The sequence below is a fragment of the Fukomys damarensis genome, unplaced genomic scaffold (genome assembly GCF_012274545.1).
Source record: "Fukomys damarensis isolate Sample0158 unplaced genomic scaffold, DMR_v1.0_HiC HiC_scaffold_11, whole genome shotgun sequence".
Lineage (NCBI taxonomy): Eukaryota > Metazoa > Chordata > Mammalia > Rodentia > Bathyergidae > Fukomys > Fukomys damarensis.
Window position 1 is genome coordinate 48,742,565 of NW_022900923.1, and position 25,151 is coordinate 48,767,715.

The following is a 25,151-nucleotide window of genomic DNA, read 5'->3' on the forward strand; positions in this document are numbered from 1 at the left end:
CATTTTTTTTTTTTTTTTTTTTTTTTTTTTTTTTTTTTTGGTACTGGGGCTCGAACTCAGGCCCTTGTGCTTGTGAGGCAGGCACCAGAGCTACTGAGCTAAATCCCTGGCCCAGGCTAAGTCTTTAGGAGGTGACTACAGTGTATTTGCTTCCAGTTTTAGGTCAGTCTTAGAATTTTAACGAAGATAGTTCCCTTTGTGCAAAGCATTATGGGTACAGTAGAATAAAAGGAAATCTTTCCTAGCAAAAAAGTTGTTATATAACAGGAGAAAGACAAATGTATAGAAATAATCAACATAAGAGGACAAATAATTAGGTTTGGAGAGGACTAGATAATGAACCTGTCAGCCTCAGTGTTATAAATTGGGTATTGATGGTTTAAAACTCCAGTTTCAAATTGCCCATCAACTGGAGATTGGATAAAGGTGTGTTTGTTTTAATAAAATGGAGTACTACTCAGCTATAAAGAATGAAAAACTAGAGACATTTATAGCTACGTGGATGCACATTGAGTACATACTCTTTCTTTTTTGGTTTTTTTGAGACAGGGTCTCACTGTGTAGTTGAGACTGACCTGGAACTCACTATGTAGCCCAGGCTGGTCTCAAACTCACAGCAATCCTCCTGCCTTAGCCTCCCTAGTGGTGGAATTACAGGTGTGCGCCACCATGCCCGGCTGAGGACATACTGTTAAGTGAAATTAATAGGAAATAGTGTAACTAGCGTATAATTTCTCTGATGTGATAAACTAAAAGCCTAAATAAGGGTCAAAATGCATAATTGATATTTTGTAGTAGGAAGAAAAGGTCTAAAGATGTTGGGCAAATGAGAATAGTTAAGGGAAAGGTAAGGGAAGAGAAAAGGAAAAAAATTGAAACAGAGTCTTTGTAGCTAGGGAAGGTGGAGGGGGAAGGGAGGCTAGAGGAATAGGGAAAAAATAAGGACCAAGATATGTCACGTAAGGATACAAGATCCCAATGAGGAATGTAGCTGTGTTATATATCTAAAATGTACCAATAAAAAAATACATATATTTTTAAAAAATCCAGGGCTGGGCGTGGTGGCGCACGCCTGTAATCCCAGCACTCAGGAGGCTGAGGCAGGAGGATCGCTGTGAATTTGAGAGCAGCCTGGGCTACAAAGTGAGTTCCAGGTCAGTCTCAACTACATAGTGAGACCCTGTCTTAAAAAACCAAAAAAAAAAAAAAAAAATCCACTTCCAGAACCAAAATGTTTATTTGAAATCTTTGTGAACTTGGGATTAATCTCATGTAAATCATATAAAATTATAGTAATTTAAGAAATACTGAATATTTATTGTTTATTTTTGTGGTACCAGGGATTGATAGATCCTTCACACTGAGCTACATTCCCTCACCCCTTTTATTAAGAGATTTTTGGGTGAGGGGGCAGAGTCTTACTAAACTTGCCTAGGCTGCAGTCAAGCTCTTGATCCCTCTATGTAGGCTCCCAGAGTGCTGGGATCATAAGTGCACTGCCATAGCTGGCTCCTTCAGAAATTTAAATCTAGAACTTTAGGTTGTACTCTTTTTGTAGTCCAGGTCTTACAATTTCTTTGAACTCAGTCCTGATAGTAGAAACTTGTTAAATTTCTGGTTAGGTATACAAGCTGCCTCCAGCAAAATGGTATCAGAAGAAGTCAGTGAGAATCGAAAACGGCTTAACAAATCACAAACAGACCAAGGAGTCAGTGCAAAGAAAAAGAAATGCTTTTGGTAAGTAGGTTTCATTTTCATTCCAAATTGATCTGGAGGACTGAAATGATATATTTATTCTGTCTGCCTGGCACATGCACATTTTTTAGTTTGATGGAAGCTCAAAAAACTGTATAGGGCTTTAGTTGTCCAGTTTCGGTGATTATCATATAATACACATTTTTATGTTTTTTGCTGTGAGTACCATTAATAGAAAGTAAAGGGTAATTCTTTTCCTTTTGGTGAAACATTAAAGATAATTTTATATTCAAATTATTTTTGGTATTGAGAGAATTAACTTTCATATATTCCAGGTACATGTCAAGCTATACTTCCCATGTGTCTGGTCTTCAGTTACTTTGCTGGACCTCTTCACCATTTGTAGGGGAAAGGCATAGCATCCTTTTTTCTCACCCATTCTGTTGTTCTCTTGGTCCTCTGCTTGGCCCTCTGGTTGCTCACTCAGTTCCCCAGGCCTTTAAGTTCTCAAAAATGCTAAGTGTCACTGGATCTTGCTTCCTTATTGTCTTCCCTTTGGGGATACAGTGATACCTCAGTTCACGAACTTAGAGTCTTTCCATGATTCTGGTTGTGAACTGAGTTGGAGGAGAATCGAATCAAATTTAATGGTTGGGTTCAGTGTTGAGCTTGTGGGAAAATTTGATTCTGTTCTCCTCCAGTTTGGTTTGTGATCGGAATTGTGGTGAGAATTGAATTCATGAATCAAGGTACCACTGTAATTATAACCAAAGACGGACGATTAGGTAACTCTTGACTTCAGAGAATTTTGTGTGTGTGTTTGTGTGTTTTTTGTACCGGGGATCGAACTTGGGACCTTGAGCTTGCATGGCAGGCAGCAGCACCACTGAGCTAAATCCCTAGCCCTATATTAAATCTTAATCCTTTTTACTTTCCCTTTCCCTCCCCAAGGTTTTCTCCTTCCATGTGTAGATTGCCTTCCCATTGCAAAAAGTCTACATTATCTCCCTGTTTCCTATTATCTATTTTTTATTTCACTAATCTTTAAATTATTTAAACTTTGGGTTTCTCATACAAGGGAAACCATATAGTATTTAAGCTTCTGTGTCTGATTTATTTTACTTAGCACTGTGGTCTCAATATATACCCATTTTCCTACAAATGATCCAAATTTATCATTTATTGTGGCTGAGTAGTATTTTCTTGTGTACATAAATCAGATTTTCTTTATCCATTCATTATTTAACATGTTCACAATACGGCCTTAATTTGTCTCACTGTTGGGTGGCTTAGGCCACTGATGGTACATGCATGATTGTCCCATTGGGTGGCTTGTACTGATAGTAGAAGTGGTCATGCATGGGACGGTCAGGCATGGGGCAGTCATGCATGTACCACCAGTGGTCCAAGCTGACAGGAGTGTGTTAATGGATACGTAGGCTACTTCCAAGATGTAGCTGTTATGTGTTAAACATGGGTATTTATGTATCACTGTGATGATATGTCTGATTCTTCTGGGAAGATACCTAGAAGGGTAGTAGCTGGGTCGAATGGGATTTATATTTTTAGTTTTTCTGAGGAATCTGTACTGATTTGTGTAGTTGTACTAGTTTATATTCCCACCAGCAGTGAAGAATAGTTCCCTTTTCTATGCAGCTTTGGCAGCATTTCTTTGTTTGATTGTTTTTGGTACCAGGGATTGAGCTCAGGCCCTTGCGCTTGTGAGGCAGGCACCAGAACCACTGAGCTAAATCCCCAGCCCAAGCATTTGTTTTTTTGTTTCTGGTTTTTTGAGACAGGGTTTCACTATGTAGTTGAGACTGACCTGGATCTCACTATGTAGCCCAGGCTGGTCTCGAACTCACAGTGATCCTCCTGCCTCAGCCTCTGGAGTGCTGGGATAATAGGCGTGCACCACCACACCTGGCACCAAGCATTTGTTTTTTATTTCTTGATGATTGCCATTCTTTCTGGAGTAAGATGGAATCTTTGTGTTTTTAATTTGCATTTTGTCTAATGGCTAGCAGTGTTGTGAACAGTTTTTCATGTCTTTATTGGCCATTTGTACTTTTTAGAAGTGTTTATTCATTTCATTTGCCCATTTTTTTGTATGAGGTCTTTTAAAGTGTCTAATTTTTTTCTTTTTTTGTACAGGGATCAAACTCAGGACCTTGAGCTTGTGAGGCAAAACATTTTAAAAATTGCAATCTCTAGCATAAATGAGTTAATTCAAGAAGTGTTTGATTTCTTCTGTGGCTCATTTATTATTCAGAAGTATATCGTTTATAAATTTTTAATGTTTTTTATTTTTTAGAGAGAGTGTCATGATATAGTTGAGGCTGGCCTTGAGCTCTGTCTAACTCAGGGTAGCCTTGTACTTAGGGCAGTCCTCCTGCCTCATTCTCCCTAGTGCTAGGATTACATTTGTGCACCACCACACTGCTTCAAGAGTATATTGTTTAATCTCCATGTATTTGCATAATTTTTGTGCATAATTTTGTCATTGATTTCTAGTTCCATTGCACAGTGATCTGATAATATGTATGGGATCATTGTATTTAAGCAAGCTTTATGGCATAGTATGCAGTCTATTTTGGAGAAAGTTTCATGTGCTGCTGAGAGGAATGTTATCTTTTGTTGGGCTGAACATTATCAGTTAAATCCATTTGTTGAAGGTGTGATTCAACTCTAATATTTTTTGTTAGTTTTTGTCTAGTTGATTTATTTGTGAAAGTGTTGAGTTAAAGTCCCTCACTATGATTGTGTTGCTGTTTATCTCATCTTTTGTGTCCAGGAGTATTTGTTTTATGAAGTTGGGTGCCCTGGTATTTGGTACATATTTGTTTACAGTTGGTATCTTTTCCTTGTTAATTGTTCCCTTTATCAGTTCATAATCACCTTCTTTGCCTCCTCTGATCAGTTTTGGCTTGAAATTCATTTGTTTGAAAATAGGTTAGCTATTCCTGCTTACTTTCTAGGCTCTTGTATAGAATATTGTATTTTATCCTTTGATTTTTAGTTTGTGAGCTTCTTTAAAGAGTTGAGACCTTTTACATTGAGAGTTACTACTGAAAGGTTTTAACTGACCCTTGTCATTGCATTGGATGTGTTTGTTGCTAAATCCTTTGTTTTCCTTGCTCACACTGTTCCATGTATTCATTCCAATAAGCCTCATGGTGTTGAAGTCTTCATTGTTTCTGTCTAGGATATGCTTAAGTATTCTTTGTAGTGCTGGTTTGGTAGTCATGAGTTTCTTAACGTGCTCTTTGTAGTGGATACTAACTTCATCAAGTTTGAAATATTTTTGCAGGATATATTAACATGTTCCTGCCAGCTTGAACCACCAGTGGTACATGCATGACTGTCCCATTGGATGGCTTGAACCACTGTTGGTGCAAAGAGATCTAATCACTTTTATTGGTCTTTTTAATAATAAAATTAACAAAAGCTGCCCAATATGATAGTCATGCATATACCACCAGTAGTTCAAGCCATCAGGCAGTGAGACATACAATTACAGCCCCATCATATATGTGTTAATCTGGTTTGAAAGGCTTTTTTTTTTTTGTGAGGAGGGGCAGCTTGAAGAACTTCCTTCTAAGCTCTCCTGGCCTTTAAGGTTTGTTTTGAGAAATATACCATAATTCCAGTACATTTACCTTTGTACGAATTCTCCGACAGCCTAAAATCTATCCTTGTGTTGGACTTCTTGGATTTTGACTATGATATGTTATGGTGAGGATCTTTTCTGCTTATTCATATTTGGAGTTCTGTATGTCTCGTTTGCTTGAATTCTTCCTCCATACTTGGAAAGTTTTCGTCATTTGTGTCTCATTTTTCTCTAATTCCAGTTAGTTCTCAGGTTAGTCTTTGTGTCATCTAGCAGGTGTTGGATCCATTCCCACGATGTCTTGTTTTTAAGGTATCTGAGTATATGTCACCTGCATAAGCCCTGTTTTCTAGTTCTGACACACTGTCATCACATTGGTCACTTTTGCTGCCCATATTTTAATGGAATTTTTTAATCTCCTGGATTTCTTTTGGTTTTTGAGACAAGGTCTTGAAGTGTAGTTCAGGCTGGCCTTGAACTTGTGATGGTCCTTCAGCCTCAGCCTCCTGAGTACTGAGATTACAGGTATGTACCACCATGCCCAGCTTCTCCTAGATTTTTGTTTGGTACTTTTTCATGAACTATACTGGTCATTCCTATTTTATATTGTTTAGGTTAGCTCTGCTAGCTTTTATTTGTGTATTTTTTAAGTCTGTTATGTGTTTAGTTACATCATTTTTCTGAAGTCTTTTTTTTTTTGTACTGGGGTTCAAACTCAGGATCTTGTGCTTGCGTGGAAGATGCAGCATTGCTGAGCTACATCCTTGGCCCTAGTTACATCATTTTTGATCTTGCTGAACACCTATCTTGTTGATCTGATTTTGTTTGTTTGTGTGTTTCTTCTTTTATCTGTTCATACAGCCCTATCTCCCTGTTGCTGCCCATTGGATTAGCTTTGGGGGAGTTAGTTTTTGGAGGTGTTTTGTTCCTTTGTTTTCTTGTGTTTCTCTCTGTTTGTATCTTATGTGCTGATTATTGGGGATCAGTTAGAGTGGAGAGACTCCACTACTAGTATGGAGATCTCTAGTTAATTTCTGCTTTCCAACGAAGTGATCTTGGCCAAATATAGGCCTTTGCCTTTGTCTTAACATCATATTCCCTCAGTTAATTTGAGGAGGGAAGGTGCAGTATAATTGGCTTAGTACCCCGTTTTGTGTGGATTTCCACAAGGGCCATCTTGATCCCTGCTCCCATTCCTGCACCCTAAAATCCTGCAGCTACTTCTGTATTCTCCTTACACAAACCTTCTGCTAAAGACATGCTGGATATTGTTTCGCTAGGACACTACTCTCCACCTCTTTACCCATGATGTTTCCTTGCTCCTGCTCCTCAGAGCATCACTCTCTCCAGCCAGCAGATGTGATAGAGCCTCAGGGCGCACTGTGTTCTGTAGCCCCTGGTAGTGGGTGGTGGAGAATCCCATGTGTTTGTGCCTGACTAGGTGGCATGCAATGAGCTGGATATTGGTGTTCCTGGTATTTGGGGGAAGCATGGCCTTTGCCCAGGCCAGTCTGGTCTATTCTTTCTAGGATCTCACTATTCACAGATGCTCATGTAGCCTCTAAGCCATTCTCATCTCAGCATTCACATCTGGGTCTCTAATCCAGATATTGAGCTTATTTTCAACCTTAGACCCTGCTTGCTAATTTTCATTTTTTCCGATACCTTGGTTTGCAAATAATCTTGTTTGGGGGTTTCCTTTTGCTATTGGGGATAGTTGGAAGGTTAGGAGCCTATTCCAGCAGCCCAAATACTATTGAAGTGCATGCCGTCTTCCCTCAGGGCCTTAGATTGTCTCCCAAGATAGCATATATGCCAGACCCAGGGGGTGCTGTGGTCTTTGAGCAGTCTGCCTTCCCTTTATAAACCCTCCTGATACTGGGTTTGGATCTAGGGGGTTTGTCCTTAAGTTTCCCTTTCTATGTGCTGGGGATTTAGCTCAGTGGTTTCGCCACCTGCCTTGCAAGCACAGGTCCCAATTCCATCCCTGGTAACAACAACAACAACAAAAAAGTTTACCTTTCCATATCTCGCTTTCTTTGCCACTACTGTCTCAGAGTACCTTTATTTTTCCAGCTTCTTTGATGCTGCCTCTGACTATGATGGGAAACAAAACACAATAGTTCATTCCTCTTTATTGCCAAGTTTGATGGATGTACCACAATTTATTCATTCTCCATTTGGTAGACATTTGGAGAGTTTCTAGTTAGGGGCATTTATAAATAGAGCTTTGGATTTTCTTTATAACTATAAGCAAAATCAGTTTTAAGAGATTTAGTAAAAAAAAAAAAAAAAAAAAAGATTCTACTGCACCCACCCCCCAAAAAGAGAGAGAAGGATACTGTTGGATCCATTGGCTCTTAGGAATGGTTTATTCCAGTGCCCTGAGATTTTTGTTTTCCTATTTATGCCTCTAGAATATCTTTCTTTCCTGAAAATTTCGTATCTCCACCTTAAGCTAGCTCATAAGCTATTTCTTGGATGAATTGCAACTCTTTGGAGATTTTTTTTTTTTTTTTTTTTTTTTATAAATGCAGATTGAAATGCACTCTGCACTGAACTACAGTCACGGTCCTTTCAAATTTTTTTCATTTCAAACTGAGGTCTTGGGCTGGGGATTTAGTTCATTGGCACCGTGCCTGCCTTGCAAGCACATGGTCCTGAGTTTGATCTCTGGTACCCCCCCTCCAAAAAAAAATGAGTTCTCACTAAGTCATTAAACAGCAGAGTCAGAAAACAGCAGAGCCCCGTGACTGACCCTAGGAAGAGTAGTTTAGAAGACTCACGTACTGAGTTGGGAGAGACATCTGCTAAGGTACACAGGCAGAAAAAAATGGTTAGAGAAACAAAGGAGGCCCAGGAGAGAAAGAAGGCAAGAACCCATAGAAAAGGTAGCAGCTGGGTAGTTGCCTAGGCTGGGTTGAACTTCCAGTCCTCTCCTTCAGCTTCCCTAGTGTGGCCACTACCACACCAAGCCACAGATCTTTGTTTTTAGTAGAAATTGCAAATGGTGTCCAATCTTTCTGTTGCTTCTGACAGGTTGGGCATGGAAGGACTGGAGGCTGCTGGGGGATCCAGCTCTGAGAGTTCGGATGGTGACAATGAAGAAGTACCTAGTACTTCGGGAATGAGCTTCTCCACTCCAAAAAACAGCAGGAATTGTATTGAAGTGACAGCCAAATTTCCCAGCGGTGCTCAGAGGGCAAGAGAATTGACTGAAGACTCTGAATCATCAGAAAAACAGCAGAGCACTGTAACTGATCCTAAGAGGGGTATTTCAGAAGACTTACGTGCTGAGCTGGGACAGACATCTGCTGAGGAGCACAGACAAGAAAAGGTGGTTAGAGGAACAGAGGTGACCCAAGAGAGAAAGAAGGCAGAGCGTCAAGAATCCAAAGAAAAAGTAGAAGCCGGGACTGGACTTAAAATGGATAAAGAGACAAAAGAAATGATTGATGGAGAAAGAGCTGACAAGATAGCTTCTGGAGAAGTTAGGAGAAACATCCCCATTTCAAAAGTAGCGGAAACCCCATCAGGAAGCAGAGTAAGTGTTACTGTATTTTAGGTTGATGTCTAGAGGAAAATCCATATAAACCCCACAGTGTCATTAAACAAAAATGTGTTTTTCCCCCTATCATTTGCTTAGTGAAATAGTTATTTAATACTAAGAAGTATAGATGATGATGGTTTGTCTCTCAAAAAAGCTTTGGAATTTATACTGATCTGCCACTAGTTGGTGTCTAAGGTGCATATTTCATCAGTTCCAAGATGCCTGTTTTTCACATTTTAGCATCTCTGAAATCATGTTTATATCACGTCATAGTTTAATTGGTACTCTTTTTTTTCTAAAGGTTTTTTTTTTAATTTTTTAATTTTTTTTTTGAGACAGGGTCTCACTATGTCGTTGTGGCTGACCTGGAACTCATTATGTAGCTCAGGTTGGTCTCGAACTCACAGTGATCCTCCTGCCTTAGCCTCCTGAGTGCTGGGATTACAGGCACGCACTACCATGCCCGGCTAAAGTTTTGTTTTTAAAGGGCGGAAAATAAACAGGCTCTGTAGAGCGGGTTTGGGCCAAGTAAAAGTAGGAAAAGAAGTACACCCTATAGCAGAGGGTGGGCCATTATGCTAGAGAGAACACAGTACCTATTCTTAGTACATGAGGATATTTAGAAGGTGGCAATTTAGATTTGATGAAATGTGCTCACATTTCCTATCACTAAATTACTGTTTATTCTTCCTCATGTGTGGCAGTTTGAACAAAGATTATCAACTAGAGATCTTTCGTATAGAAGAGAAGGACCCATTCCTTTTTAAATTAATCATTAAATCTTAAATCCTACCTTCAGTCTGTTATGGTTTATATCTGTAGTGTTTCTCAAAGCCTCATGTGCTCATGGGTGGGTCTTTAAGAGTTGATTGGATCATCAGTATGCAATACTTAATCGATGAAGAATTAATAGCTAAATATGATATTGGGAGGAAATGGGTCCCTGGGACTATTTCCTGGAAGGGTAATCTCCCTTTCTCCCTTAATAACGTTCTGCTTCTTGGAGCTACACTGTTAGTGGTGCCTCTTCTGCCATGCTGCCCTGCCTTGGAACCACCTGTGTGGACTGAAACATCTACAAACTGAGAGCCATAATAAACCTCACCTCCTTTAACTTGTGGGTGTTAAGTATTTTGTCCCAGCAGCAAGAAAGTAACTAAGGCAGTTTTTGGTACCAGAGAAGTGGGGCTGTTGCTGTGATACTGTTGTAGGAAATCTGGACTGGGAAAGACAAACGCATGCAAAAGAGATAGAGGAAAGCCAAGGGTTTATTTGACTGGATGGCTCAGTGGAGCTAGGTACACTGTAAAGACGTGGGCCCCGAAAAAAAAAAATGGGTAGTTTTCTAGTAGTTTAAGTTGGTGTGGGCTTAGGTTGGGGCTTTCTTTAGGAACAGGATATTCATCATAACACAACAGGATACATATTGTGAATGTTGAGGTGAACTGGATACATTTTCAAGGCTAATAGAGGGGACATAACAAGATATACATTGTGAACTTTGAGGCTAACAGCGTGTGTGTGTGTGTGTGTGTGTGTGTGTGTATACAATTCTATGTATTTGAGGCGCTCTCTCTCTCTCTCTCTCTCTCTCTATATATATATATATATATATTCTGTACATATTTAGGCTAACTATGAGGACATAACAGTACATACTGTGAATTTGTAGTGGCTTACATTGTGATTATATAAAGTATCACTCATTGGGAGGGCTTGTAGATCTGCCTGTTTCTAGGTAAACAGGAACAAAATAAGGGCCTGTGGGTATTCTTAAAAGTCTTGAAGGCCTAAAAGTTTAAAACTTCTGCATTATTGCTACCTGACTATGTGGTTCAGAAGCCCTTGGAATTGGCTTGCAAGAAGAGTTTAGAAAGGTTTAGAGATGCCTATTGGAGAAGCAGCCCTAGAATGGTATGAGCCCAACTTGATGGGAGCTTCTGGTTGGATGGAGCTCAGAAGACCAGAGTGATGAGAGTAATGTAGCTAATAAAGACTAGGCTCAGGTTTCTATTGGGAAGAAATGATAACATAGGATGGATCTGACAGACTCCGGATTCTTGTGTACAGTGAGCAATGAATGAATTGCAAGTCCAATGGTAAAAGCAGCCATATCTATTGAATATTATGGAAAGATGTGCTCAGGGCCGGTCCATGGTGATAAAAATATAGCATGAACCAAAAAGTGGTGCTGGAATGATAGGAAAATGAAAAGCACAGATAAATCAGGCATTTGGATTTTAAAGGACATAAACTCCCCAGCTTTGGTGCTTTTTACTGAGTCTGTAAGATTGACAGGAATGATTGACAGTGCTGAGTCATTCTAAGGACTTGCAGTGGGCATGAGTGTCCCAGAATTCACTCTGATTTAATTACATGTATGTGTTGCACTCTATAGGGGGAAGCGATTACTGAAAGTCAGTCCAAGAGATCTAATATTCGTGTGTTCTGACCTGAAACTTTAGTGATTTTTCTGAGATTTTACTTTTTACCTCTCTTAGAATAGTGGAAGGAGGATTGGTCCTGGGATGTCACCCAAACTCAAGTAGGTGGAGAGGAGTGGTCTCCCAACCCCCACTGTGCTACCTGTACTAGAAGAATGCCATTGGTAGTTCAACTCCATGCCATGTGTATTATGCTCTGGTTGAAAATTTGTCTGCATTTTGTTCATGTCTAGAGACTAGGGCAGCAGATTAATCTGGTAGAAGAAATTTCAGGGTAGTCTAATGCTGAAGAGGTAGCATGGCTACTGCTGGGGGCTTTTAGCCAGCTCTAGTTTGAGAATCAAGAGCTAACAGCCTAGCAGCATGATTTTAAAAATTTTGCATTTGGCCAGAAAGGAAGCTCTGGTAAACTTGGGACCTACAAAGATGGAGCAGAGGATAACCTGGTGGTTGAAAAGATTAGCATAGAAAGCCAAGTACTACTTTGGAAAAGAACAATAGAAAAAATGGCCTGAGGGCATCACAAGAGCCAGCAAGACTCCACCCTTTGCAGGCTCAAAATTACAAAAGTGAAAGGCCCCAGAAGAGCGCCCCAAGGTGCCTAGGCCTGCAGCCTAGGGAATGGGATTTAATTATGAGGATTTATTTCACTATGCTCAGGCATTCACGTACTCAAAGGCCTCTGCTACCACCAGCGAGATACAGAAGCCCTCAGCTGCTGTTCCATTTGGCATCAGAAAGTGTCGTCCATGTGGTGCTAGTTTTATATGCGTGCAGAATGCAAGAGTTGTAGGTTCAAGGAGGCTTCCATCTGGATTTCAGAAGGCCTGGGAGGTTAGGCAATGCGCCCTGAGAAGGCAGTGTATGAAACTGAGTGTAAAGGCAAAAGTATAGAAGAGACCCCAGGATGTTGGAAAAGCCAAGGAGGTGGAATGTCTGAGGAAGGCTGCAACAAATGAGTAAAGCCAGCCCAAGACAAAGGTCTTGAGGGCTACAACCATGAGCAGAGACATAGGTGCAGAGCCACCCAGATTGCCCTGGGTGCTGGACAAAGCAGTGTGGGATTTAACGTTTGCCCTGCTGGGTTTTAGTTTTCTTTTGGTCCTGTTCCTTTCAGTTCCCCTCTTTCTACCTTTTGGAATGGAAATATTTATCTTGAGCCATTGTGTGTTGGAAATGTTTAGTTTTCTTTTCATATTTACAATGGCTCCCAGCTGAGAATTGGCCTTAAACCTCAGAGGAGACTTTGGATTTAGACTTTTCAGCAATGCTACAACTGTTAGGACTTTGGCATCTCTTAGAGATGGACTAAATACCTTTTGCATAAAGGGTTGTACATAACTTTTTGGGGGGTTAGGGGTGGAATGTTATGGTTTATATCTAAAATGTCCCTCAAAGGTTTATTCGCTCATAGGTGAGGTTTTTGGGATTCACTGATGAATTTATAGCTAAACCTTATGTTTCTGGTACTTGGGATTGAACTCAGGACCTTGCTCTTGAAAGGCAGGCGTGGTGCCACTGAGCTAAATCCCCAGCCCAGCTAAATGTGATGTTAAGAGGAGGTGGGTCACTGGTTCTGTGGTGTGGTAGGTTGTATCTGCTCCCTTTTCCCTTGATCTCTACAAACTGATAGCCAAAATAAACCTCCTTTAACTTGAAGGTGTTAGGTATTTTGTCCCACCAATGAGGAAGTAACGAAGACAGTTTTTAAAAAAATTAATTTTCATTGTACATACATGATTATTTTCAATCTTCAGTGGAATGACTGCTAACAAAAATTTGACTCTATGAGCTAATGATTTAGGATAGGTGACATCTGAACTCCTTGATTTTTCTTTAATAAACACAAAGCCCAAACTCATTGATTGCCTGTATTGTAGAATACATTGGGATCTGTCATGCTGTCTTAGTTAAGGAAGGAAGGGTTTATTTGGCTCACAGTTCATAGAGATTTCAGTCCATAGTCAGCTGGTTCCAAGGTAGGGTGGGTATCGCAGAGGAGAAACATTTCATGACAAAGCAGGGCAGGCAGATGGCAGCAAGTAGCAAGCAAGCAACAAGTGACAAGCCTCTTTCTGTCCCTTATATTTTATTCACACCCTTAATCCTAGAGCCCTGGTATTGCATCATGAATCAACAGTATCATGCCCTCTAGCTCCAGCCACATCTGAAAAGCCCCACCTATGATTGCATGAGGCTTTGGGAGGACATCTAGACACAGCCATAATACATGCTAAGGACTTTAATTTGACTCTCACACTATGTCTAGCATTGTAGTGCAGTTTTTATGTTGCAGGCATACATTAGCTTTTATTAACTGGTGTCTTAGAAAGTGAAAAAGGAACAAAATAAAAGCTGTTGGATATGTTGGCACACACCTGTAATCCTAGCTACTCAGGAGGCTAGGCTGGTGGACTCTAAGATTTTGGCCAGCCTGGGCAATTTAGTAAGACCCTATCTGTGCATAAAATGGGCTGAGGGTATTGTAGCTCATTGGTAGAGCACGTGAAGCATGAGGCCTGTCTTCAAATACCAGAACCCAAGGGAAGATAAAAGCTGATTTGATTGGCACTATTAAGCATTGGAAATTTTGTTCTTGGTTGTATTCAGAATTTTTCTATAAGTAATGAAGCCAAAGTTTACTCCTAAAATCTCACAAAAGTTTATTTTTTAAAAAAGTCAACAAGAAAGAGTGTCTGTACCTAGAATTCTTTAATTTGTTTAAAATAACTTACTATGAAGCTGGGTGTGGTTGTATACACCTGTAATTTCAGCACTCTGAGAGGTGGAAGCAGGAAGATCCCATATTCAAGCCCAGCCATATCAGCTTAATGAGACCATATCAAAGCAAAACAAAACAAAAAAAAAGGCTGAAGCAGGTGTGGTGGTGAACACCTGTAATCCTAGCACTCAGAAGGCTGAGGTAGGAGGATCACTGTGAGTTTGAGGCCATCCTAGACTAAATAGTGAGTTCAAGGCCAACCTGAACTACTTAGTGAGATTCCATTCCCCCACCCCAAAAAAAGGAGGCTAAAGAGGTAGCTCATTGTGAAGGCCTTTGGTTCAACCCTTAGTACTGTGAAAAAAAAAAACTTACTGTGAGACAAAGTTTATGTGTGTGTGTGTGTGTGTGTGTGTGTGTGTATATATACAGAGAGAGAGAGAGAGAGAGAGAGAGAGAGAGAGAGAGAGAGCGCTTATGAGGCAGGCATGGTGCCATTGAGCTAAATCCCTAGCATAGCACATCTTAATTCTTTTTCGCTTCTCTCTACCCTCCTCCCTTGTTCCCCTTCCCATTTGAACATTTTCTTCCCATTTTTCAATATCTGTCATCCATTTTGGTCCTTATTTGTGCACTATTTAAACTTATGTGTCCGATTTATTTCACTTAAAAGTGTGGTCTCAAAGTGCATCCATCATTGAGCTAAATCCCTAGCATAGCACATCTTAATTCTTTTTCGCTTCTCTCTACCCTCCTCCCTTGTTCCCCTTCCCATTTGAACATTTTCTTCCCATTTTTCAATATCTGTCATCCATTTTGGTCCTTATTTGTGCACTATTTAAACTTATGTGTCCGATTTATTTCACTTAAAAGTGTGGTCTCAAAGTGCATCCATTTAGCTAGAAATGTCTTAAGCCTATCCTTCTTTATGGCAGAGTAGTACATGTCTTCTTTATCCATTCATGCATTGATGGGCATTTGGGCTGTTTCTTTTTTCTTTCTTTTCTTTCTTTCTTTCTTATTATTTTTTTTTTGTTGTTGTTGTTGTTTTGAGACAGGGTCTCCCTATGTAATGAGACTGGCCTGGAACTCACTATGTAGTCCAGGCTGGTCTCGAACTCATCGATCTTCCTGCCTTAGCCTCCTGAGTGCTGGGATTATAGGTGTGCATCACCACACCCGGCTTGGTCTATTTTCAAGATTTAGCTATTACAAATTGTGCTGCATATATCACTGCATATATGCATAAATATATATATATATATATATATATTATACAAATATCACTGTGGCGTGTTCAAGAAGATATCAAGAAGGGGCATAGCTGGGTCAAATGGAACCTCCAGTTTCAGTTTTTTGAGGAATCTTTGTATTGATTTCAGTATTGGTTGTACCAGTTTACACTCACCAACAGTGGAGAAGTGTTTCTTTTTGCCCATAGCCTGGCCAGTATTTGTTATTGGTTGATTTCTTGATGGCAGCCATTCTTTCTGGAGTGAGATGGAATCTTTGTTGTTTTAATTGCATTTCTTAAATGACCAGTGATGTTGAACATTTTTCCTTATATTTACTTGCAGTGGTACTTTTTAATCTGTGAGAAGTGTCTATTCATTTCAGATGCCCATTTTTGGATTGGGTCTTTACATTCGGAGGGTAGTTTTTTTGTTTTGTTTTGTTTTGTTCTTTTTTATAGTCTAGGTATTAGTCCTCTGAGGAATAATTGGTAAAAATTTTTTCCATTCTGTGGGTTTTCTCTTCATTGTGTTGGTGATTACTTTTGCTGTGTAAAAGATTCTTTTTTTTTTCCAGCTTTAATTGAGTTTATGGATACATTTTAGGGATACAGTACATTTACATTCATTGTTGAGATTTGTACCTCTACATGACAAGTCTTGATTCAAAAGATTCTTAATATGATGAGATCCCACTCTTTGATTCTTTGTAACACTTCCTGTGTGATGCAGTTTTGTTCATAAAATCTTTGTCTGTACCTATGTCTTCAAGAGTTTTACCTATTTTATCTTCAGCAGATAAAGCATTTGTTTATTTATTTTATTCATTTGTTCGTTTGAGACAAGGTCTTGCTATATAATTCAGGCTGACCTTGAACTCACAGCAGTCCTTCTGCCTCTGAACTGTAAGCCAAATAAACTTTTCCTCCTTTAACTTTGGGTGTCCAGGTATTTAGTCTCAACAACAAGAAAGATAACTAAAACAAGATCTTTCCTTTGTTAGATGATTCCTGAGTATGTCATTTTTCTTGATGCTATTGTAAAGGATGTTGTTTCCCTAATTTTCTCTCTCTGTGAGTTTATTATTTGTGTACAAGAATGCTACTGATTTTTGTGTTGATTTTGTATCCTACTGTGCTACTGAATTTAATTATTGAATGTAGAAGTCTTTTGGTGGAGTGCTCACTTCTGCAGCATATATACTAAAATTAGAATGATACAGAAATCTTTTGGTGGAGTTTTTGATAATCTTCTATGTAGAATATCATGTCATCCACAAATAATAATTTAATGTCTTCCTTTCCTATCCTTATTCCTTTTATTTCTTTCTCTAATTGTTCTGGCTAATGTTTCCAGAACTATATTGAATAAGAGTGGTAACAGTGGACATCCTTTTCGTGTTCCTGATTTTAGAGTGAAAGCTTTCATTTTTTTACTATTTAGTATGATGTTGGTTTGTCATAGATGGCTTTTATCAGATTGAGATAAAGACCATGTATTCCAATTTTCTGTAGGGTTTTTATCATGAATGGGTGTTGGACTTTTTCAAATGCTTTTTCTATGTCTATTAAGATAATCATATGGTTTTTGTCCTTGGTTCTATTAATGTGTATATGTATTAAATTGTGTATATTGAACCATCCCTGCATCTCTGGGATAAATCCTACTTAGTCATAGTAAGTTTAACCTTTTTGATGACTTGCTGTATTCTGTTTGCTAGTATCTTACTGAGGATTTTTGCATCTATATTCATTGAGGAGATTGGCCTGTAGCTCTCTTTGGTTGGATCCTTCTCTGGTTTTGGTACAGTGATGATTGCTTCCAGGAAAGATTTTGTGAATATTGCTTCCCTTTCAGTTTCATTCAGGAAATTGAAGGAGTAGTGGCATTAGATCTCTAAATTTCTTGTAAAAATTAGCAGTGAATCCATCAGGACCTGGGTGGCATTGTTGTTATTGTTGATAGTTTTTAAATTACACTTTTAATTCCATTCACTAGTATTGGTTTATTTAGAATGTTTATACCTTCTTGATTCAGCTTTGGCAATTCATATGTGTCAAGGAATGTATCCATTTCTTGTGTGTTTTCCATCTTATTAGAGATAAGTTCCCAAAGGTAGGTATTGCTGATTTTCTGGATTTCTGCAGAATCCATCATGATTTCATTCCTAATTGCATGGATTTGAGTGTTTTCTTTTTTTGATAAGATTGGCTAAGAGTTTGTCAATTTTATTTAATCTTTTGAAGAATCAGCTCTTCCGTTCATTGATTCTTTGTATTGTTTTCTTGGTTTCCATTGTATTAATTTCTCTCTCTCTCTCTCTCTTTTTTTTTTTTCTTGGTATTGGGGATGAAACTCAGGTCGTTGAGCTTGTGAGGCAGGCAGCAGAACCACTGAAATCCCTGGCTCTCCACTGTATTAATTTCTGCCCTGATCTTTATAGTTTTCCCTCTCATATATGCTTTTGGTTTAACTTGCTCTTTTTGTAGAAGCTTGAGGTTCAACATTTAGAATATTTATTTGAGCTTGCTGTTTTTCTGATATGGGAATTCACCACCATAAATTTCCCTTAAATTGTGTCTCATAAGTTTATATTTGCCTTATTGTTTAATTGTAGAAACTGTCTAATTTCATCTGTGACCATTGGTTATTCAAGACTATTATTTTATTTCCATGTATTTATACAGTTTTTGTGGTTTCTTTTGCCATTGATTTCCATTTTTATTGCACTATGATCTGCTAATATGTGTGGGACAATATCAGTTCCTTTGCATTTACTTAAGCATGTCCTGTGGGTTAGTTAGTATATGGTCTATTTTGGAGAAAATTTCATGTGCAACTGAGAAGAATGTATTTTCTATTTGTGATGGAACATTCTGTGGATATCTACTAAGTCCATTTGTTCAAAGGTTTAGTTCAGCTCTGGTAGTTCTTTGTTGATTTTTTTGTCTAGTTGATCTATTTGTGACAGTGGGGTATTGAGGTCCCCGTTACAGCTGTATTAATACAAATACAGTTGTATTTGATTTTTCATGTCCATTAATGTTTTATTTATTTATTTATTTATTTATTTATTTATTTATTTATTTATTTATTTACTTACTTACTTATATTTCTGGTACCAAGGATCAAACTCAGGACCTTCTGCTTGCCAGGAAGGTGCAGCACCACAGAGCTACATCCTTGGTGTTTGTTTTGCATATTTGAGTGCACTGGTATTTGATGCATTTATATTTATGATTCTTATAATTTTCCTCTTGGATTGTTCCCTTAACAAGTACGTAGTGAGCTTCTTTGCCACTCTAAATCAGACTTGGCTTGAAATCCACTTTGTCTGCAAATAGAAAAACTATCCTTGCTTTTTACTGGGTTCCTGTCTTAGGGAGTATTGTTTTCCATCTTTTGACTTTCAGTCTTTTTACTTCTTTTTGAGTTAAATATGTTTCTTGTATGCAGCATATTGTTGGATCTTGCTTCTTGATCCACTCTGCCAGTCTGTTTCTTTTGATTGATAAATTGAGACCATTTACCATGATGGTTATAACTGATATGTATTAGTTTATCTTTGTCATATTATTTTCCTCTTGTTTGTTCCCTTTCTTTCCCCTTTGTTTAATTGTTTATCTTTGCTGGTGGATTCATTCTATTGGGATTAATGGAATTATAGTCTTCATTGTCTTTTTTTCTAGAATATCCTTCACATCTTTTAAGAGTGCTGGCTTGGTGGTCATAAATTTCTTCAGGTATTCTGTGTCATGGAAGTACCTTATTTCTTTATCTTTTTTTGTTTTTGTTTTTGTTTTTTTTTGAGACAGGGTCTCACTACATAGTTGAGACTGACGTGGAACTCACTATGCAGCCCAGGCTGGTCTCGAACTCACAGTGATCCACCTGCCTCAGCCTCCCGAGTGCTGGGATTACAGGCATGTGCCACCATAACCCGGCTTCTCTATCAATTTTGAAAGATAACTTTTCAGGGTATTATCAATCAGGTTTGGAAGTTGTTTTCTTTTAGGACTTGAAATATTTCAGTCCAAGCTTTCCCTGACTTGAGGGTTTGTGTTGAGACATCTGTTGTGATTCTGATGAGCTTTCCTTTATATGTGATTTGTTTCTTTTCTCTTAACACCTTTTTTTTTTTTTTTTTTTTTTTTTTTTTTGTACTGGGAATCGAACTCAGGTCCTTGTGCTTGCGAGGCAGGTGCTGGAACCACTGAACTAAATCTCTGGCCCTAACAGCTTTTGATACTCTATTCTTATGTTGAATTTCTGGAATCTTGTATGCCTTGTTGTTGTTTTCTGATCATGGCTAATTGGAATTCTATATGCGTCACTTATCTGTATGTCAAATTATTTTTCTGTGCTTTGCAATTTTTCTGCCATTACTTATGTGGACTGGTTTTTTATGTCCTTTGCGCTGTTCTGATTTTTCATTGATTCCTATTATTCCCTTATGTTATTCTTAGCATCATCTAGCAGTTGTTGAATTGATTTTTTGCAGACCCTTGCTTTTTTTAATGTCTTTCATTTGATATTCACTAGCCAGAAACCTGTCTTCAAGATCTGATAGTCTGTCCTGACCTTGGTTGATTCTCCTGCATCTACTTTCAATGGAATTTTTAATTCTTCTGGGTATCTGTTGAATCAGTTTTATAGAATTCACTTTTTTCATATGTTGAGTATTCTGGTTTCCTTCACTTTCCTAAGCTCCTCTATTTTTTTTTTAAATCTGTCTATTCTAGATTCATGAGTCATGTCCTTCATTATGGTCATTATCTCCTTTATTTCTCTTGAGAAGTTATTTCTGGGTTCTTTTTCTTCTAGAGCTTCATTTATCTGATTTGTTACTACCACTGGTGTACCATTTCAGAAAGTTCAACAGGGTGACTTTCAATTTCTTCCACCTTAATCCCCCTGGATTTGCCTTGGGTGAACTGGAGGTGTGGGACTGCATCTTGTTTCCATGTCTTCTCATTTTCTATTTTTTTAAATTTGTTTTCTGTGTTGGTGCGTGTAACTTGCTTATGATAGGTAGCTTTGTTAATAGTACTGAGACCTCTTTAGTAAATGAATGCTTTTCAGAGATGTCTAGGTGTAGCTTGGTTTTGGTTTTTGAGTCTGTCCCACTATCCTTCCTCTTAAATTTATTAGGGTTGAGAAGTTGCCGCCTATTTGGCCTAGCTCCCAGTTTTTTAGTGCTGACCTGTGGTATTATGACACCCAGACAATTTCAGTATTGATAACAAAGAGCAACAACTGGTCACAGCACATGTCACCTTGACTAAAGTAGTATAATCAATAATAGCAGTAACATTGAGTACAGTCTATAAAATAGCAAACTGTGATAACTCTTAATTTGCCACCTTAAACCATGTGTATACAATTTATAGCTATTATAATAAAATTTAAAACAAATCAGAAAACTATTTGTGGTAAATAGTCCCATAATGGAGTGATTTTACCTTTGGGAGAAAATTTAAAAGGGTAAGAGGAATAAAATAGAGAAATAAAAGAAGAGAAAGAGATTAGAAGCAAGGTTGAAGAACAAAAGATTACCCAAGCTTTAGGAGCCGGGTGAAGAAGGCAGGAGGGAAAGAAAGAGAAAAGGAAAAGACACACACACCACACACACACACACACACACACACACACACACACAGAGCACAAAGGCTAAAGAAAACAACAACAACAAAAAAATGTTCACACTTGTGAAAAACAACAATGAAGAGGCCGGGCGTGGTGGCGTATACCTGTAATCCCAGCACTCGGGAGGCTGAGGCAGGAGGATTGCTGTGAGTTTGAGACCAGCCTGGACTACATAGTGAGTTCCAGATCAGTCTCAACTACATAGTGAGATCCTGTCTCCAAAAAACACAAACAAACAAACAAAAAAACTAACAACAGTGAAGAGCAGAGAGAGAAAAAGATTTCTCAAGTCTGTGCTTATCTCTGGGGTCTACAGTTTTGTGTTGTGGTAGTGTCCAGTTCAGGGCTTGTCTTTTCTTTCTCTGGTAGACAAAGGTGTCAAACAGAGTCCGATTCATGCTGGGTAATACCAGCAAGCCTGAAGTAGGATTAGGGTTGTGTACCAATTCTGGTACTTTCAGCTCCACAGAAGTTCAGACTGATCTTGGCCTTTCTGATTGTGGGGTCAGGGCCTGAATTGTTAGCATCCTGCAACACTCTGGGTGCCACTTTCCAGCCTGACCTTGGATGTCTCCCATGGTTGTGCCTCACCCAGTCGCTGAGAGGGGGCCATCCCACAGCTGCTCTAAGTCCCAGGTTCAATTTTCCCCTCTCTAAAATGGCACGTAGCCAAGCTCCCTCTTCAGGGGATGCTTGGACTAGACTCAGTCACGAGCTGTTGTAGTTTACAGCATCCACTGTTCCTTTCACCTGATGTGTTTCTCCCTGAAGGCCTTTGGATTCATCCACCATGGAGGCTTCTGAGCTCCATCCCCTGCCTTCACAGTGTCTATAGGTTTACATCTCATCTGTCATGCTGTGAGCTGGGAGTTAAGGAGAAAGTGCAGTTTGTTACCTCCTTTTTCCTGCATTGAGGTCTGTCTCTCCACATTCCCTGTGGGCTCCATTTCTCCCTTCAGATCCTTCCTGGGTCCTGGGAATCCACCTCCTTCCTTTTCTTCCTCAAGTTTTTATATTCCAGTGTCAGATTCTGAGTCTCAGCAAGTCTGAGCCCCCCTCCTCCTTTACTGCTCCACCATTTTCCTGAAAGGCTTCAAAAAATGTATTTTAAAATGCCATTTAGTGGGCTGGGGATTTGGCTCAGTGGTTCTACTAACTGCCTCTCAAGCACAAGGTCCTGAGTTCAATCCCCGTACCAAAAAAACCCAAACAAACAAATAAAAAAAAATATCATTTAGTTCTTTGTAGGATATTAGAAATATTTAAGTATTTAATTTTGTGTTACAGTCTGTAAAGGTAGTAACTGGATAGAGCAGTTGCACATCTATTATATGCATTGGATTTGTTGAGTTATATAAGTGGTAACTGATGATTGATTTTGTTCAGTTATAATAGAGAACATTAAGATTGCAAAATCAAGAGAGTAAGAGGCAAGAGTAATTCTTTAAGATTAAAATTTTTATTTAGTTTTTACATTTTGACTTTTTGAGACAGGGTTTCACTATATGTATTCCAGGCTGGCCTTGAACTTGTGGTTCTCCTGCCTTAGCCTCTTGAGTACTGGAATTGCAGGCATGTCCCACCAAACCCTGCTAAAATTAAACTTTTTTGTGCCTGTTCTTTTCTGTGATATAGTAGTATAGGGGTAGGTGGAGTATATTTTACTGTTTAGATTTTTTTTTTTTTACTGGAAAAATCAGAAAAGAAAAAAGTAGTATTAAGAACCTATCCCAGGGCCGGGGATTTAGCTCAGTGGTTCCACTGCCTGCATCACAAGTACAAGGTCCCAAGTTTGATCCCTGGTACCCCCTAAATAAATAAATAAACAAAAGAGCCTATCCCAGCTGGAGATGTAGCTCAAGGTCCCAAGTTTGATCCCTGGTACCCCCTGAATAAATAAATAAATAAATAAATAAATAAATAAATAAATAAATAAATAAATAAATAACAAAAGAGCCTATCCCAGCTGGAGATGTAGCTCAAGGTCCCAAGTTTGATCCCTGGTACCCCCTAAAGAAAGAAAGAAAGAAAGAAAGGAAGGAAGGAAGGAAGGAAGGAAGGAAGGAAGGAAGGAAGGAAGGAAGCAAATGAGCCTATCCCAGCTGGAGATGTAGCTCAGTGGTAGAGTGTGTGCCTGGCATGCTTGACGGGTTGGGTTTGATCCCCTGCACTGAAAAAAAAATCCAGTCTGGAATCTTACACTTCTGTTTCTGCCCTGAAGTTTCAGTTCAGTGGCTAGAAAGGTAATGTCAAATTAAATGACAATTTCTTGAAAAATAGGCTGTAATCAACAGTTGAACAAAGTCTTAATTTGGAAGAAGGATCCTATTTTAAGTCACTTTTTCCTTTTTCCCCTCAGGTTCTTATTGAAGACGGTCTGGATTTGCTAGTGTTCAGCTCTGTGGCTGAGCTGGAGCTGCTGGGCTTGGAGAAGCTGAAGTGTACACTGATGACCCTGGGCCTGAAGTGTGGGGGTACACTACAGGAGCGCGCAGCCAGGCTCTTCTCTGTCAGAGGGTTGACAAGGGAGCAGATCGACCCGGTGTTATTTGCTAAGCCTTCAAAAGGGAAGAAGAAATGAACTCATCAGAGTGGATTTCCTATGTGTAGCCTCTTGGACTCATGACCAATATTCCTATTGATATTAAAGGCTCATTTTTTTACTAATCCAGTTCTAACTATCCTCTTTGTTATTTATAAAATTGATGTGTGAAACCCTCTGAGCCTGAAGTTATCTTTGTAGGAAGCTTTTTTATGATTAATATCTTAAATATAGGGCTATTCAAAATTTTATTTCTTGTTAACTTGAGACAGGGTCTCACTATGTAGTCCAGGCAGGCCTTAAACTGTACCTGAGTCTGACATTCAATTTATGACCTATCTTCCTGCCTCATCCTCCTGAATGGTGGGTTTCAGGCATGTGCCACCATGCTTGGCTCTATTCAGGTTTTTTATTTCTTCCTACAGGATTCAGTTAAATCATATTTTAATATAGTATTTTCAGTATTATTATATAATAGAACATTTTTAACATAATAGGAACTGAATCATGTGGCCCTGGTTGTCAGGTTTGTAGGCATAAAGTTACCTGCAGTAGTCCCTGCTTTTAATGTCTGTAGGAGCTATGGCAATAATAATTTCTTTTGCATTCTGATATTGGTCATTTCCCCTCCACCACCACACATACCATCTCCTGTGCCTTTTTTTTGCATTAGTGGGAATTGACCCCAGGTCCTTAGGACTGAGCTACATTTGTAACTTCCTCCCCTTTTTGAGACAGGGTCTAAGTTCCTTAGACTGGGCTTGAACTTATGATCCTCCTGACTCAGTTACCTAGAGTGTCGTGATTATGGGCATGCGCCACCACTCCCAGGTAAGCTCCACAACTTTCCTGAGCATCAGCTCCCTAGTCTTGCTATTAAATGATTAAATGGGTCATGTCTATGTTTAGAGTTGTTAAGATTAAATAAATACTAGTGTATAAGGCATCTAACAAGGTGCTTAGCAAATTATATTTGCTCATTAAATGAAAACTGTTGGGATACTGTGGAACATAGTTGTCCAGTAGAAACAAGTAATTTTAAATTTTCTTGTCACATTAAAAAAATGTAGAGGCAGGGCTGTGGATTTAGCTCAGTGGCACTGTGCCTGACTTGCAAGTGCAAAGTCATGAGTTCGATTTCCTCCCCCCGCAAAAAAAAACCAGGCAAGTGAAATTAATTATAGCAATAAGTTTTAACTTGACATAATAAAAATCTCATCTGTCTATCTCTGTGTATCTATCTGTCTATGTCTATCTCTTTGATACTGGGGATTGAACACAGGACCTTTATTTCAAGGCAGGATCTTCCTAAGTTGTGTAGGTTGGACTGGAACTCAGGATCCTCCCAGAGTGCTCTAACTTCGGGTTTGTGCCCCATTCCCTGCTCTTCAAAAGATTTCAACATGTAATCGGTATAAGAAATTACAGTTTTTTTGTGTGCTATGTCTTTGGAAACTGGTGGGTATTTTACTTCCATTACTTCTCAGTTGGGCTAGCTGTATTTCAGGTACTCAGGCACCCGGTGTGACTGTGGACACTGCTACTGTGGAACACAGTGGAAGGCAGAGTGGTGAGCACAGCGCTCTCAGTAGATACAGATGCCTTGAATCTTGTTGAGGAAAATAGAACAATGTTACTGAAATGAAGCCTTAGAGCAATTGAAGGGTGAGTGTGCATTGCAATTTTCCAGAAAGGGATTCTGTGGATGAA

The 25,151-nt window shown here is 39.0% G+C and overlaps 1 protein-coding gene across 1 annotated transcript in view; it reads left to right on the forward strand.

Moving 5' to 3' along the window:
• Sde2 (SDE2 telomere maintenance homolog) overlaps positions 1–23,835 on the forward strand; it is a 32,049-nt gene extending 8,214 nt beyond the window's left edge. The window contains exons 5-7 of the mRNA XM_010613208.3: positions 1,623–1,737; positions 8,345–8,849; positions 23,259–23,835. Coding sequence (XP_010611510.1) covers positions 1,623–1,737; positions 8,345–8,849; positions 23,259–23,480 — 842 coding nt within the window. The 3' untranslated portion in view covers positions 23,481–23,835. The remainder of the gene's footprint in view (positions 1–1,622; positions 1,738–8,344; positions 8,850–23,258) is intronic.
• The last annotated feature ends 1,316 nt before the right edge of the window (positions 23,836–25,151 follow it).